Below are 17,332 nucleotides of genomic sequence, written 5' to 3'. Positions count from 1 at the left end.
CACATTGAAGCCCCAATTTGTGGAGAAAAAGTTTTTTCTGTTCTAGTGGGGAGTTTAAATGCATCTGTAGAAATGGATAGTGTTTGGCATGTAGCCTCCACCAGGGTAACTGGGCCAGTTAAAGTGTCCAGTATGGCCCCTATTTTTGACTGGACTTGGGGTTGGGTTGACATTTTAGCAACAAAAACAGCGTATCTAGCAACAGGAACATAAAAATACACTGGAGTTAGAAAAGTTAAGACAAGATGCCCATCTTCGGGAGGCTGAACTAGCCCATTTTAGGGCAAGACACCAGCTAGAGTTGGAGCGATATAATCGGGAGCTTATATCGCTCAGACTGAGCCACAGAAAGTTGGAGAGTCAATATCGTTTGTTCCTCCTATTTCATCATTTGTTGTTGCGTCAACATTTTCTTCGCATTGTTAGAGCGTTTAGCATTGGCACGAAATTGGTCGGACGCTGAGTGTACCCTTCTGCATCAATGTGTGCTCACTGGCAAGAGAAGCAGTCTCAAATTGAGTTTTCTCGCGATTTAACCACTCACTTAATCGTTGGTGTTCTGCTTCTCAGGTAAATACTATGGAGGATCTTTAGAACTAATCTTGTTTGAACAGTTCAAAAATAATTTGCCTGACCGTGTTGTTACCTACATTCATGAAAAGCAAGTAAGCAGGGTTACAGATGCTGCTAGATTTGCAGATGAGTTTGTCCTGACCAATAAAGTTTTTTTTTGGTGGGAACCAAGTTTGGGACGGAAGGGACAGAAAGGTTTTCAGTTAAAGGGATTTGTGGGGACTCATTTATTGTGGAATCTGTGTTGACCTTCCCTCCTGAGACAAACACTGGTTCCAGTGTCGAGGTCAGACGGATGGGTTTGACAGTCGTCTCTGCTCCTCAGCATTAACTGACACCAGTCTCAAATCTGGTGCAAGTTGATGTGATCATGGGAGTGCGCCCTTCTTTGCCTATGGGGCTATGGGGAGTGCAGATCATCTTAGGCTGGCGGTCAAGTGTGGCCTGATGTGCCAGTGGACACTCTATCCTCATAGAACCCTCTTTGCTCTACTTCCCACCTGTGCAGTGACAAACGCTATTAGGTGTGCTAGTGGGGATTCCTGTTTTGAACATTCAGATAAGAAAAGAGAGTCCTTATTTTCTGTGCCTGCTTTCCCCTTGCATGTGGTTTGCAGTGACCTTGTGAAAGAGCTAAAGATGACCGCACCAACACCGTCGCCACTGCAGAGGCAACTGCTTTACCTATAGGGAGAACTTCAACCCATTTAGAAAACATGTCAACAGCCACAAGACAATATTTATTTCCTTCACAAGGTGTTTGTTCAATGAAATCTATTTGCAAGTTATCAAACGGTTGGCCAGGGGAAGGGTGGCTTGAGGCTTGTACATCCTGGCCTCTTGTAGTGTTGCTTGTTAGAAAAAAAAAATTGGAAAAAACATTGTGGGTAAATTCTGAAGGCCGACAATTTTTGCCTAAAAATCAAACAAAACAAACAAATATTAAAGCAGACAGGGACGTCCATCCTCAGATTGCCATACATTATTAACATATGTACATCCAGCCCTTTTCCAGGCTGCTCTCTCTGTGTTGTCAGCATGGCTCTGTGCTTCTGCTAAACCTGTGAGCGAGGCAAGAGGAGTAGCAATCAATTGTGACATTTACAGTATGTGAGCTTGTTCTGCCGCTTCCTTTGCTGCTGTATCTGCTTGAGCAATACCTGTTGAAACAGAATCACCTTTAATGTGAGCTGTACACTTACAGATTTCGCTGTAGGGAGTAAAATTATATTAGGCATTAGGTTGTTGCTCTAGCGGAATAGAAAATGTGGCTCTAGCAATGTGACCTCTTGATATCCTACAATGTTACATGAGGCGTTTATCGCCTTTTGCCTTACGGCTACTGCAATGCTACGCTGTCTAATTTTAAGGAGAAATACGCCTCTGGTCGTTGTTTTCCACCATGGTCTTGTAAATATACTGTTGTCATGAAACCCCCTTTCTCATTTACAGTCTGTGTAAATGATCTGTTTTGATCTGGTAGTCCCAGAGTAGGTGTAGTAGTCAGTCTGTTTTAGCTGAGTAAATGCTGTGTCAGCATCTGTCGTCCACGTCAGGTTGTCTGTTGGTCTCAGGCCTTGGCCATGCATAATAGACAGGAATGGAGCCTCCGGGGATGCATAATCACAGATCCACTGTCTACAGTAGCCTGTCAGCCCTAAAAATGACATTAATTGTCTTTTGGTACAAGGTTTTGGAAGCTTGAGGATGGCTTCCAATTGTTTTGAGCTCAATGTTTTACCGCTGCTAGAAACTTTGTGTCTTAGGAAAGTTACACATTTCCTTCACAGGACATTCATTCGAAGACAACAATGTCCACATTTTGGCCAGGGAAGACTGATAGTTTGAAAGAGGAGTGAAGGAATCCATCTATGTCAAACTAGAGAAACCATCACCTCATCGCATAAACAGGATTGTTTCGTAGATTTTCTTCAGTCTGTCCAGACAGGTTTTGGTTTGTTTTGGTTGCTGTCTGATAGAACCGAATAACAGAAAGGTGGCTCTGCAAAAATAGGATGGCTTTGGACATGATGCTCGCCATCCACATAATCGGGACGGATTGCTGGACATACATACCGGACATTTCTGACAATATGCGAATAAAGTTTCTCATTTGAATTACCTATTGTTCGAGGACAAGAATAAGGACTCTCAGATTCCTGAAGGGTGGAATTGGTGGTCATGGTTAACTTTAAATGGATGGAAAAATGCGTTATGGAAGTTTTTGACACCTATTCTGATTTTCCTTTGAATATTAGTGTTGTTGGCCTGTTTTATTGTTCCTTGTGTTAAGGCTATGGTTACTTCCTTAATCAAAAGTACAATTGGACAATATGTTCAACTGCCTGAATCCCATCTAGAATGGAATTTTCCACTCCAGGATAAAAATTTATTTCCAGATTTGTAAATGAGTTTCTCAGACCGGAGTTGTCTTAGAGTTTGAATTATTAGCTTGGCAGACGGTTACACGGTCAGCAACGTGGCTCAACCACGAGTAGTGAAAAAGGAAGGTTTTTATACAATGTGATAAACAGGAAACAAGACAGAAAGCAGAAATATCTGCTGCCTTGTGCATGATTCACAGAAATTGCCACCACAGTGCTTTTCTGACGCTAGTGACCTCTGTAACAGCATTACTTGGACACAGAGCTGGAGTAGGACACAGAACTTTACTGGCTCAGCCCTGGGTCATTGAGGCCCCACACAGGCAAGAACAGAAAAGTAGATATGCAACGTTGCACTTTCCAACAGAAACGGACAATTTCAATTTGCTTCAGTAAAACTCAACAAAGTGTGTTTACACGACCATGTCCCCGACAAGACAAGACAATGTTATCCAGGCAGGTTTGTGGTCACTGAGCTAATAGCCGAGAGGCTAAAACCCTCCTTTAGGCATTTAGTTCCATATCATGAAGTGAAAAATACACATCAGGCACTGTACATATTTGTTAAGCTAAGTAAATGTCAATACAAAGTACATGAGCTGTGTTGCGGGTGGAAATCAAAGGCAGGAGTCGTCGTTCTCAAGTTAAAATTAAGCAAGTTTATTCAGAGGTCACAGGTCAGGAAACTGCGGTGTCTAGCAAATGATCATGCATGGACCTCTAATCCTACGCAGTAAGCTGCACAGGAAAAATGGCGCTTAGACAAAGTGCGCACATACTTTATATATCCACATACTGGGCGTGACAGAGGTTCTTGTACGCGCGGCAGTGCCATGTTGGCTGGTTCACAAGGCAGTCCTGCCTTCCTGGCTCGTTGGGTTGATGATACTGTAGGTGCGCGGCATTGCTATGGTTACCAGAGGACATAGTGTTCTGGCCTCAAAGCATTCTAAGACTGATGATCTCACAGGAGAGAGAATGTCTCAGAATTAATACAATGAAGTAATTCATGAAATACTGTTAGAAAAAAGGTATGCAAACCTCCTCTCAGTCTTATCTGCTGTGTGGCAGACTCCCTGTTTGATACGCAGCATGAGAATGTTCAATCTTGCAACTAGCTGGAGATGTGTGTGTGTATCTGACCAATAGCTGCAAAGCATTCGGGTCTTATAAACTGTCTATGCACCTCCTGAAGATTGTCAAATTATGATCACCGGTACACTGATGCTTGCATGTTTTTTGCGGAGGACCTGCAGAAGTGAGCAGTCCTTTTCAAAACGGACTCTTGCAAAGAGAAACCAGCTGCGAGAATCATCGTCATCATCACAACCATGTTACATCAGATGCCATGCTAAAAAAAAACTGTTTCACGGTTTTCAACAGAGAGGTAAGTGTGAGTTTCACAACTAAGAATGGCCCCGAAAGGATATACAAATTAAATAACTCTTGATAGCCCCCCCTCCCACACCCTTCTTTTAAACTGAACATAACTTGTGTTTTGAGATAATAGTGGAATCAAATTAATAGCTAATAACTGACAATTGGAACAACTGAACAAACACAGGAAGTTGGACAATTGGTTGTAGTGAGTTTGACCGCTTCTCTCATTCACCTAGAGTTCATTTTATGTTATTTATGTACATTACACAGACTAGAATTTGAATATTGCTATGAATTTTTTCTATATTTTTCCAACACGCAATGTGGAAGTACTTATCTGGTAATTGTCACAATTCTTGTTTCAGATCATAAAACGCATGGTGGGTCTGACAAGACAGTGACTGTCAAAGCAGGGAAACAGGGTTTCAATAAGGTAGGTCAGATGTGTAGGTAACTGGACATTTAAACCACAGATTAAGACTAAAATATAGGTTTGTGTTACTTTGAAAAATTTAATTTCTCTGTTAATTCAATGAATCTTTTCTGAAAAAACTAGCACTGTATGTACTACATTTTGTCCACAAACAGCTTTGTATGTATATGTATTGTAACACGTGAAAACTTTGTATATTACTTAAAGTTATTGCAGATTTTTTACTTTTTTGGTTGTTTTTCAAAATGTTTGAATTTTTATCCAATTCTTTTTGTTTGGATATAATCAATTGACTTAAATATATTTGGTTACTTTTATTTGTCATGCTTGATTTATACCAAATTAGAGGTTTAGTAAGTCTATGAAATGGTAAAAGTACAGAGGAAAAAAATGTATATATTCATGACTTAATTTTAGTAAAGATTCTTCACACAACTTCCTTCATCCTCATCCTTACTTGCAAAAAGGGAACCTATGGAGATATGGATGGTGCAAAATGTTCTTAACTTTCAATGTTTTGAACCGCTACAGTATATTGAACTGGGATCGATGTAGAAAAATATTCATAAACTCTCAGTTATGGACACAGTCTAATGGCAATAAATTGTTGTGAAAGTTTCCAGGTATCTACATCTTCTATCACAGCTATGACACTGCAGCGTCAGATAATAAACTGCTCTTTTAAAAAAAAATGTGTAAGTGAATGAAGAACTAGCTGATTTTCTTGTAAGGCCTCAGGATAAGAACACCGAGTGCCTGAAGCTGAGATAAACATCAACAGAGCATGTTGGCCTATGGGTTTGACTACCCCAGTTCCTTACAAACCCTATATAGTTAAATAATACTGTGAGATTTTGTTATGCAACACTTGCCAAATCTTTCTGGCTGAATGAATCTTTAAACTATTTGTAAACAGGCTTAGCTTTTGTCCCACTGAGGCAGGCGGCTCATACATGAACTCCTGCATTACTGACAGGCAACAATTGGGCTTCACGCTCTGTGGTCTGTCAGTACAGTCCTGATAGTGATGCCTTATTTCACCCTGATTTTTCTCCCATGTATTGTTTGACATCTGTAACAGGCTTATTTCTCTTCACAGAGGCAAAACTGAGGCTGTTTTTATTCCTTCCCCTGCGGTTTGGTAGCTCAAGCAGATGTGTAGTGGGTGGATAAAAACGACAGTGTTGACAATATCTCCTTATCTGATGGCTTTGACCTGATGGGAGCAAGGCCACGGCTGGATGCGTCTCCCTCATCGCCATGTGTACGTCTGCGGGGCCAACCCACAGCCACTGGCCAAGCCTTTTTTTTAAAACACCGCCATGCCTCCAGGTTTCAGGTGGGCTTTTTGTTCTCTGTGCAGGCAGAATGCAGGCTGTGGGCTACGGAACAATACTGTGCTCAGAGAGCAGGGCCGAAACTGCACGTAGCGATCCCCACATCGTATTATGCAAGGGAACTCCCAGTTACCCCTGTTTCCAAGGTAGTACACCTTTCTATCTTTCTATCACACGCCTCTGCAAAGTCACATGAGGACCACAGAAAGAGGCAATAACTCATTCTGAAAGGCCCTGCTCTTGTTTTTCTATCAATTTATATATTTATCCAACTGAAAATTTCCATACTACCCATCACAATTTATCCAGGTGCTAGGAACAGGTTAGTTGAGTTTCTTTAAGATGTTGCAGCTCTCATCCAAGAGGCCACCTGACTGCTGGGAGTCCCAGGTATCTAACTTGTGGGTCGTGAGTCATGGGTCCAAAGGTGTGAATTGTAGTGAAACTTCCTGGGGATGAAAGTTAAGACTGTATTGTATGTGGCTGATCGGTATTGTCTTAAGCCTCCTCCTCTGTTCAGAGGTGGTTTTTCTAGTTTGATGTAGATTTCTTCATTCATTCCGCTTACAAACCATTTGTCTTCCCTGGCCAAAATGTGGACATTGTTGTATTAAAGGGAAGTCCTGACAAGAGGAGCTGGTTCTCCTGCTCCATGCGTTTGTGAGGGGGTTGTTTAGCTTCCCAAATCTACAGGTCGGTGCATTCCTAACTACATTCAACTGCATATACTACGTTGTGTGCTTTGTGCATGTTTTGCCTCAGTGTGTTGGGAGGCTTGAAATATACTGTGGTGTTCGTTGAAAATCCTTCTGAGTTTTTCAGATACTCCAGCAACATAAGTGATCACAACCTTGGTCAGTTGATCCTTGTTTTCCTTGTTGGGATAACCACATGTTTTAACTGCTTTTTTTGATATGTGTTGGTTCCTTCTCTTTGCCGGGTTCTGATAACCCCAGCTTATGCTCCAGTGGGTTTTGTGAGTCAAATAGTTAAGATTGGGCCATTCTAATGCTCCACTGCAGCCAAATGTCATGTGTTGAATGACAAGAGTTGAATACAAATCTGCCAGGGCAGCCTTGTGTTCACTGACTGCAGGTCCAAGGTTGCTGTGATAATACATGTGTTTATTAACTTCTTAAATCCCGTTGCCCGCTCTATGCAAGTCCACTGCAGGGACACACTTGGGAGAGGAGCAAGTCGGAAGGGTGAGTCAGTACTTGAGCTCATTGTTATTGAATTTTTATTATGAGCCGTTTAATATGTATATTTATAATATAATATATATGTTAAATGTCATTATACTGTTTACTCAGACAGAAATAAGTATAGGTGCTATAACAGATGCACATGAGACTTGGAATTATCTGCCTAAAAGGAAACTGCAACATATAACTCCCTTTAGAGAGATTTTTTTGTTGCATGTCCAGGTTACTTTTTAACAACAAACTCTTTGCACTGCTGTAGATCTTTTTCGAACTTTGGCCTCAGATGGGTCACTCGCGTTTTGTGCCGATAAGAATGATGAGATCTCCTCTCAAAGAAAATAATTATGTTGCAAAAGAACCGAACGTGTTCAATGTGCCACTAGATTTCATACACATTTATTGTAACACTGGCTACTTAATACTGCAACACAAAGGGAGAGTGCAGGCTCCTACAGATGTATTACCCAGTTTATGTCCATCTACAAGTTAAAAAACTAAATCAGGATCAAAGATCAATAACGTGCACTCACTAAACGTTATGTCCCTGGTGATAGTACATGTAAATCTAGGTGTTTGTGAAATTTTATCTTTCCCGCTCTTCGAATGATCACATTTGTGGCTAAGTTTTTAAGTTTTTGCAATTTCAGGTATAATCAGGCATGACACTGAGAGTTGTAAATTGTTGGTTATACAATTGTGTCTGATGAGTTTGGTAAATGTGTGTCAAATATCCTGAAGACATCATTACTTACATTATTGTTTTAGTTTGGTTACATGGAAATAATAAAATCATCTATTTGCAGTTGTCGACATGACTGTGCATTATTCTATCTCGAAACCAATCAAGTCCTTATTTCCAGTTTAAATATATTTAATATTAAGTGCAACTCTTAAAAGTCAGTTTGTGGCAGAGCATCCGATAGACATATATAAAGACTAGATGTCTCGTTCGACGGAGCCGGACGTCACCACATGGCGATCTTGCTACGGGGCAGCTCGCTCACCCATAACATTGTGTTGGTAGTGATAAATAACCACCAAAAATGACACTGCATACTTATGAATAGCTGCCCCCTAGCAAGATGGCCGCCATGTGGTGACGTCCATAGACGTCCGGCTCCGTTGGCCGGCAACGCAGACGAGAAATCTAGTCTATGGAGCATCCCCCTGCCGGAACGCCTCACAGTGTCGCATGATCCCCGCCGGAATCATTAGACGGTTGCACCAGACAGAGCTGTCAAGTCAACAGAGGAGGCTGCTAGCTGCACAGTGAGGTCTCTAATGTCCTGTGTTGTGTTGGTATTTAAAAAGAACAACTTCGTGTGCACAGCGTCTGTTCTCGTGTGTTGTGTAAGAACAGTTGTGAGTCCATAGCCTCGGTGAGTGACTTTGTTTTTCAGTGTTAGCCTCGGTGTGTTGCTGTGAGCAGCAGCAGGGTCACTGGCAGCTCATTGAAACAGTCGTGTGTTTGAACACAGCTTTTACCCAGAGGACGATGACTCTCTCGCTGTTGTCATGGTGTAGAAAGTGTGTCTGCTGGCTAGCACGCCTTCTTAGAGACGTGTTGATCCACTTATCTACGCTGGCAGAGAAAGCCCTTCTTAGAGCAGCTGCTTGTAAACAGTGGGTGAATGGGTTTGTTTTGGCTTCCTCTCTCTGCAGTTATTTTGACATGTTGCATGTTTGAAAAGCTCTGGTGTACATTAGAACATGAACTAAGGCTGGGTTCCATGTATAGCTGCTTCAGTTTCAGGGTCCTGGTACTTTGCAACGCTGGTGCACAGAACAGACCCATCCTCAATGTTATCAGCTCTTTTCCTGCTATGACACATTTAAATTTCTGCTGTCTTACAGAGGTTTTTGCAAAGTCTACAGTTAAATGGCATGTTTACTGTAACTAACTTTCAGAATAGGATTGAAAAGCTATCATTCATCTCCTGTTGTAAATGTCTAGTCTTGATGACCGCTCGTTTTGCCATTCAGCCGTTAACACCGATATTCATACAGTACGTCTATGTGCGGTGCTTTCTCTATCACACATTAATTGCACACTAGTGGCATAGTCGTCAGGCTGAGGGGCTTCTTTGGGCTCGGAGTGGGATCCAACCACTGACCATCTGGTTAGTGTGCCCTTGGATTGAATCAACAACAACAACAATATTTGGAGGATGTAAGCAGGCAGCATGATGCATAAACACAGATAAGAGATTAGTTATTTTTGGAGGAGCTGCACATTGGTGTGTCCCTGTCCTCCTTGAGTTGTGACATGGTCACTATACTCAACTTGTTGCCTTGTAATCAGGAATCTTGAAATTGTCAAGCTTTGTAAACTTGTGTTTGAAAGGTGAAACGATGGATCCTTAAGCATACAAGCACATATTGGATATTTAAGACTGCCTGCAGTGTGGACGTAGTATCTCTCTGTGTGCAACATGAATTTATCGTCAGAACAGGTTTTTACTACAGGATATAAACATTATCCTAAATACATAAAGTGGAATTTACTTTTCCTGTTTTCTACAGTGTACATAAATTTACATGGAGGAGGTTGTGAAATCTTTCGTTAATGCAAGTAAATGTTGGATCCTATGTCTTCTCATCTATCCAGTTTGTCATGCTTATTGTGATGCCCATGATAAACATGAGAGTTATTAACTTTACCATCCTGTTTACAAATTACAATGTTTATGTATTTTACAAAGGTCTTTTTTTCACAGCAGATACGTTGACTTGTAGAGAACGAGGAGCACAGACTCACAGCCTCTGTCAAGGGAAAGTTTCCAGTGACATAAGAAAGTGACAGCACATGCAATAAATGTGTCACCAAATCATTTTGTAATTATAGAGCTATCAATAAAACAATAAAGTAAGATTTAGATGTTTTCAAAGCGTCTTTAGTGATAGGTCATGTCCAAGAGTCATAACTTCTGTCATGCATGCTTATATCAATCATGATTGAAACCATTAATAAAATGTGCAAAATCAAAAGTTGTTAGGCAGATAAAACCCATTAAAGGGAAAAATATTTGCAGCATACTTGAATGAGACGCCACTTTTGTATGAAAGCTGGCTGTTACTATTGTTATATAGCTCAAAGTAAACTATGTGAATCTGTACATGAGGCTATGGCACCTGTAGTTTACTTAGCTGGTGGGTGGCGCCTTGCACATTCAGAAACTTTAACAACTGTACATGTTTTTTAAGCCTTTTACTTGACTACATTTGCCATAATGTGTAAATGTAGGCTACTTTTGCTTGAGCAAAGGTATTCAGTACTTCAGAACAACATAGGTGTTGTAATATAGTATTTATGTTGTGCAGAAATATTAAATGAATACATTAAAGTCAGAACAATTTTAGCAGAAATTCTTTATTTAAAAAAAAAAAATGGTTTGATACAGAGAAGCAATCAATAGGGTGAACTGTCATAGCCTCTGCACCCCTACTTCTAACATCTATGCTGAGATATCTTTTGGTTGTCAATGCTCGGTGACTGTTTTGGGTCACAAGTCAACTAGAGATAGAGAATAGTTTTTCCTCTGATCTCTGAGGCTTTGGTCCAAGATCTCCATAACATGCAGGTGATTCAAAAAATCATGGCTAAAATCGTGAATTAACTAAACTCTTTATTGTGAGTAATTTCTGTAGGGAAAAGAGTGAAACATTCACTATGATACCTAAATACCCAAGTGCTTCTCTAGTCAGCTGGTGAGAAAGTCAATGCATATCAACACCCTACTCTGGGAGGTCTAGGGCAGGTGCTAATTTGTTTGGGGCCATGTCAAATCAGATGAGGTTTGTCTTTTTAAAGATGTCTTTTTAAATCCTGTGCTTTTTTTCCAATATCTTTTTTCAGCACTTTTTATATTCTCCAAAATGTCTTACTTGTCAAATCCATGTTGAAATATTATCTGTTTTATGTATAGCTCTCACCCTCACCAAATGGAAAGAAGACAAACATTTTATTCACCTTTTGTATATACAAATTAAGCTGAATGTTTTTGAGATCAGTGACTTAAAACACGTTATTTCTTTATGATCTTTGCAGAGACCCAAGATGGCTCTGGCAGACGGCGGCAAGGGGCTGGTTCTGGGAGCGTTGGCTGGAGTGGCTGGTGTCGGTTTGGCTGTGATGTGTTACCAGGGCTATAGTTCACGGCGAAGAGCCTCTTGGGCAGGGCCTAACTCCCTGCCAACGGGTCAGGCTGAGGTGCTGGATCGCCTCGAGGCCCTGCACCAGTGTGTATCTGAGCTCAAGGATGAGATGAGGGCATTGAAGAATGCACTGCCTACACTGCAGGAGCAAGTCAGGGAGGAGCTGAGGGGGCGTGATGAAGCACGTCGAGCCAGCCCTCTGCACAGGACCACGCCAACACGGAGGAAAAGAGCTGTGGGCGCCATCAGTAGCACCAGCGCTGAGGCTCGGAGCTCAGAAGAGGCAGAGAGTGAGGGAGGGTGAGTACTTTATGTGGTCCTTAATCACAGAGAACGTTTAACACTTTCAGTACTTCGTTTTTAAAATATATAATTAGTAATTTCTCAGACATGTATCCTTGCATAGTTCTGTTAAATTACCCAAACACACTATAGATTTTATGAAAGTAGTATACTTTCCTGAATCCCCTAAGCTAGTCACAAGAGTAATACTGCCACATTTTCATCCTAGTATGACTAAGCATTTAAACATTCTTAGAACCTCTATCCATTCTTTGACTCTTCCAGAAAACAAGTACACATGCACTTTTTATTCGTATCATATCATCATAAAAAATCTCCTCTTTCTCAGATGTCCTGAAAAAGTACATCCCCTTTCCTACATTTACCTTTTACTATAGAAAGAGACAGGTACATAATGCAACTACATGAAGGTCTTATTCTGGTGGAGCCACTCGAACACTCATGATATGACATGAAAGTAATACATCAGCATGACTGATGGCTTTTAAATACATAAATAATATAGACTGACGGCTTTAATCGTAAAAATTGTGCTGTTTTTTTTAAAGATACCTAGTGAGTCTATCTGGATCCTTGGTGTCATGTGACTTTTTGACTGTGCCCATTATTGAAAAACGACAGAATAGTGTATTGTATCTCTGGTGGACACGCACAGTATCAATAAGTTCTGTGTCCCAACAGTAGCTGCCTTTTATTAGACTTTAGATTTATTTTTTCCCCCTATGATGAATAGTAATTACACGTTATTATAGCAAATATCAGAGCTGTCACAATAGCAGACATTTTGTAGTTGTTACTACTATTACTAATACCCATCAAATTACCTAATTGGTGACACCAAATTCGATACCACAGCAAAATAGAAATCAACGGAGACTGCTAACACCTCAGTATAGTCTGTGGGCAAATAGAAGTTGAGATTGACTGCCAGATTGACAGACCAGTGGAGAGAAAATATTATTTTAAATATTAACAGTTGGTGTGAAAGCCAGTCAATCAAATGAATGTTACAGTAAATTAAAGTTGTTGGTAATAGTTAAGAGTCACTGTCATCATTACATGGTTTGTCCAGCAGACTTCACTGTTTACAATACTTAGAAACTCCTGCTGTTGCTCAAGAGTCAACATAGAACTACAGCTGAGGAGAAGTTGCTGCAAAATGCTTTAAGATTTTGTTCAAATATCTTTTTTTCATTCTTCTGATCACCAACATAAACATTTATGTAAAAATTGACTGATATATTAGAATCAACTTGCAGCAGACCCTTGTTATTTCTCTATATCTTGCCTGGTGACATTCAACAGATGACAAACATAAGCTTTATTTCATGGTAGTTTCCACCTCGTGTGTGGATGAAAACTTTCCTACTGTACCAGTGGAACTTGCATGCCTATTTTATGCAGTAAATTATAGTTTTGACAGTATGTATATTAGCCTCAGGTGCTGCAGAGAAAAGCAGACTAATCGAGCACCGCATGCCGAATCATCCGCCTCCACCCTCAGCTAAATGCCTTGAACTCGTGCCAACCTCGGGTAACATAAACAACAGATGTGTTCCTTTTGAATGGGCTACCATTTAAAATCTCATGTTATTAAAACAGATATCAACAGTGAAATGATGATTAAGCACTCAGGCAGGCTTCAGTGTTTCTTGGACACGATTATATGTTTTCTCTACACGTGGCTCAGAAATTGTAACAAATCCAGGGAGCAAATCAGGTTGGATGTTGTAGCACATGCAGATCTATGCAAGGTTGATGGGGATTTGTATCTGCCGTTTGAGTGATGAACCTTGATTGACCACTGAAGGGAGTGGAGCACGTGAAATGCCAGGAAGCCTTAAAGACGCTACGTGCAGCTGCTCTTCCAAACCACATAATATTTTTAGATGTGCAGTGAGCCTTAGATCAGATAGGAAGGGTTCCTCCACACCTCTGTCACTGTCCGTGCAAATATGAATCAGTTGCCTTGAAGTGATTTTTACAACTACTGCCCATTAATGAGTCCAACTGAACAATCCAACCCAGTGTGTTGTTGCATCTGTGTCCTTTATGAATTACATTCCATGCAGAGGTTGGGTTGAGTGTGTGTGTTTCTTTGTTTTGTTTTGCTTTCATGTTTTTTTTTTTTCAGGCAAGAAGCCAAAGTCAATTGTTACATAATGTTCGAGATTCTCGAGATAAATCGGATTCAAACAGATGCATGAAGGCATAAACAAATCTAACTGGAAAAAAAAGATATCATAATTCCTATTTAGTTTGGGAGGCATTTGTCTCTCGCACATTAGTGTATCACCTGCAGAGAAATTGTTCTCATTTCCTTTTCCAGCGGAAGATGATATTTCACCATTGTAGTGTCAACAATAACAAAAGAAGTCATGCTCTCACCATAAAAGTATTTCAGATCCTATACATTTGATGGCAAAAGAACACAGACAGTTCCTCAACGGGTAATAACACCATATCATATGAGTTTTTCTTTCATGACGGGTAAACATTTCAAGTCCCCGTGCCTATACTTATGTTACCATCACCCTGCTCATTTGCTTAAGGGCCAGATGGAGGTGCAAGACAGCCCTCTAGCCGGTTTGGTTCACAGGTTCACTCTGGTTCACAGAGTGACAGTCGTTGGCTACATCAAATGCTCTTAATTACAGCTCGGGTTATTATGCTTTACAAGAAATCGCATCACGCACACCTCCCACAATTAAAGAGCCCTTCCTGCCGCTCTGTTATTTGTATGAGCAGAGGGTGTGGGGGTGAGTGGGAATAGTGCAATGGAGAAATTCCAGCCCCTCAGGGAATGAGTAGTGTTCCCCCAGAGGAACCAGATACAACTAAAAACCGCACATCGATTTCAAAGGGCTGTTTGTGTGTGTTCGGCTTGATTGGAAGTGTTGGAGCAAAATATCTCTCCACACTATATCCACACAATATCTCCGCAATGGCCATAATTCTCAAGACTGGGACTTACTCATAGTTTGTTTGTTCAAATTTAGGCCAATAAAATATATTTTAAACGTGTAACAATGGCATATCTTTTGCTTTGTGCAAAATGTAAGCGTGCAAACATGTCAGTCAAAGATTTGTTAAGATCAGAGATGTGTTGAACACATCTTAAACTTGTATCTCCTATAATCATAGTAGCAATGAACAAGTGATTTGACCATAAGTTAGAAAAAAAAAGTGAATTGTAAATATCACTAATGTACATAATATGCATATGTGGGGCAGTAGATTTCCAATAGGGGGTATCATACAAGTATGAATATGGCCTTAACTGAATGTTCACAGAGAGCTGTGCTGCTGCACCTGAAATATGCACGCCATGAATAGGCTGATGTATGTTTTCATGACTGCGTGGAGTTCATTGCTTTTTGGCTTAATGGTTTTCTAACCTGTTGATATGTGGCTTTCATTTGCATTAATGCAGCTGATCATTTAAAAAAAAAAAAAAAAAAATTGTCGGATAAGAAAACTCATGATGCAGTACTTCTGTAAAAAAAAAAATCACCACTACAGGAAAAATGAGTGAGACACAATGTAAATGTTGACCCATCTACTTAAGTTCCAGCTGTGTACTTCATTGACTCCTCATATGTCACAACTGCTTCCTCAGAGCTTCATCTCTGCAGATAAGGAGACCCATCAATCACCCTGTCCCGGTGCCAAACTGTCAGTGGCCTCATTTAAAAGTGTCTTGTAGGAACTTGTAATTCCTCGAACAGTTCCCACTAAGTTTATTATTCACCACACATCTCTGTAGCTCAAGGACATGACCACTTCTTTTTTCCTTTTCCAAAAAAATTTGCATCCATGGCACTGGATAGTTGTTGATTCAAGCTGATTTAAGCAGGAGCAGTTTGGTTTAGTGAGGGGCAAGCCTGATCAACACACACACAGACATGTTTAGAGAGAGATAAAGGAGCTCATTGTCTAATTTGTGATTAAAAGCTTTGGTCTACCTTCTCTGTGATTTCATGGTACGTGTTGGTCTGTAGCTGTCAGTTATTAAGACATTCTGATTTATACCCTCATATTAATACCTCAGTGAAAGGCTTATAGCCAAACAAAAACATTTGTTGAACCTAGCTCTGAGTGCAATGTCTACACAGCACAGACACGTTCTGTTGTTTGTTTTGTCCAAGTCAGTTTGTCTGACCTATATCTGTCAAGTTTGACTCTGACCACCCACATCTTCTATTCATAGTCAATAGTTCGACTGCCTCCACTGTAAAAGGTCCTTTAGGTAATTATCTGAAAATCCAATTGTTAACATTTTAGGCCCTAAATACAAATGGATTAAATTATGAAATCAATGTTGTATTAACTTCAGTCTCTCTTTAAAATGTATTTTTGAGAAAACAATTTGTATTAAACTAACTGGAATATTTTTACCCATTAAATTTGCTATAACCAATATTTGATCATACTGCCAATGGATCACATATCATTATGGTAATAGAAAACTGGTTTGCATTTTGGAACTGGTTCTAAATCGTCCAAATGATCATTTTATGGTTCTGAGCTTATCAATTCCATTTATCAATGACAGAGTTGTATTTTGCTAAACAACTATGACAAACTAATGCATCTACACCGTAGTTTGTATATAGAAATTGTCCCCACTTCCTCCCACTATGCAGGAAAAAGGGCAAAATATCTAGGATAAGAACGTTGCTATGTTGCACTGAAGATGTCATTTAAAACTACATTTTTTCCTTGCACCTTTTGGCAACGCAATATTACACTATTATTAATTATACCTTTTCTTGACAGTTCCCATATATACATTGTTTATGTAAGGATATTTCATTGTACAATACCAATTTTGCCTGGATTTGCCTGGCTTCAAACGGAACAAGGAAACTCTAACATTATGCATTATTCAAAATAGTAAGGTAGACCTTTCACAATAACCAATTTTGTTGGATGATATTTTGTCCCAGAGATTATTGTATTAAAAAATATCGTCATCAATGTGAAACCATTTTAAACCACTGGTAAAATGATAAATGAAATGAAAAATGTCGTCTTTACAAAATAACAACATTTGACCACGCCCCTGAGTTTGTACAAACCCAAATTAGTTTCTTCCTTGTTCTATTTTAAGAACAAAGCATTACAACATCTGAACAAAATCTCAATGGTTGCATTCATATTCAAGATGAATTGCTGCCTTCATTCTTGACTTGTAACTTCATGTATCTGTAAGAAATTAATTATGGTTGATTTTCTGTCCAACTTTTATTTCTGTCCTGTAAGACGTCCCACAACAGAGGAAGGTATAGTTAGAAAAACAATCCAGTCATGTTGTCAACAGGTGGCTCAGCAACTGATCAGTGGGAAAGTGAAAGTTAGATTAAAGATTCACACCCTGTCCAGCCTTTTGGGTCAGTCAATCAGCCAGTGGCTATTGTTGTAGAGAAGGCTTTCTTTGATCCTGTCACCACAGCTACACACACTTAATGAGCCAGGCTGCATGTTCTGAGTCCTGCTGATGTTGGGATGGTAACTGGTTTGTTTTGATCAGTGCAACCACAGAGACTGCCGTTGCTAAGC

At 40.0% G+C, this 17,332-nt stretch overlaps 1 protein-coding gene across 1 annotated transcript in view; it reads left to right on the top strand.

Moving 5' to 3' along the window:
- The first annotated feature begins 7,237 nt into the window (after window positions 1-7,237).
- LOC133020419 (regulator of microtubule dynamics protein 2) overlaps window positions 7,238-17,332 on the top strand; it is a 30,673-nt gene continuing 20,578 nt past the window's right edge. Inside the window, exons 1-2 of the mRNA XM_061086972.1 lie at window positions 7,238-7,312; window positions 11,361-11,767. Coding sequence (XP_060942955.1) covers window positions 11,370-11,767 — 398 coding nt within the window. The 5' untranslated portion in view covers window positions 7,238-7,312; window positions 11,361-11,369. The remainder of the gene's footprint in view (window positions 7,313-11,360; window positions 11,768-17,332) is intronic.

This window comes from Limanda limanda, chromosome 15, assembly GCF_963576545.1.
Source record: "Limanda limanda chromosome 15, fLimLim1.1, whole genome shotgun sequence".
Classification (NCBI taxonomy): Eukaryota; Metazoa; Chordata; class Actinopteri; order Pleuronectiformes; family Pleuronectidae; genus Limanda; species Limanda limanda.
Note: the sequence above shows the minus strand (reverse complement) of the source record. Positions and strands in the feature narration are given on the sequence as shown.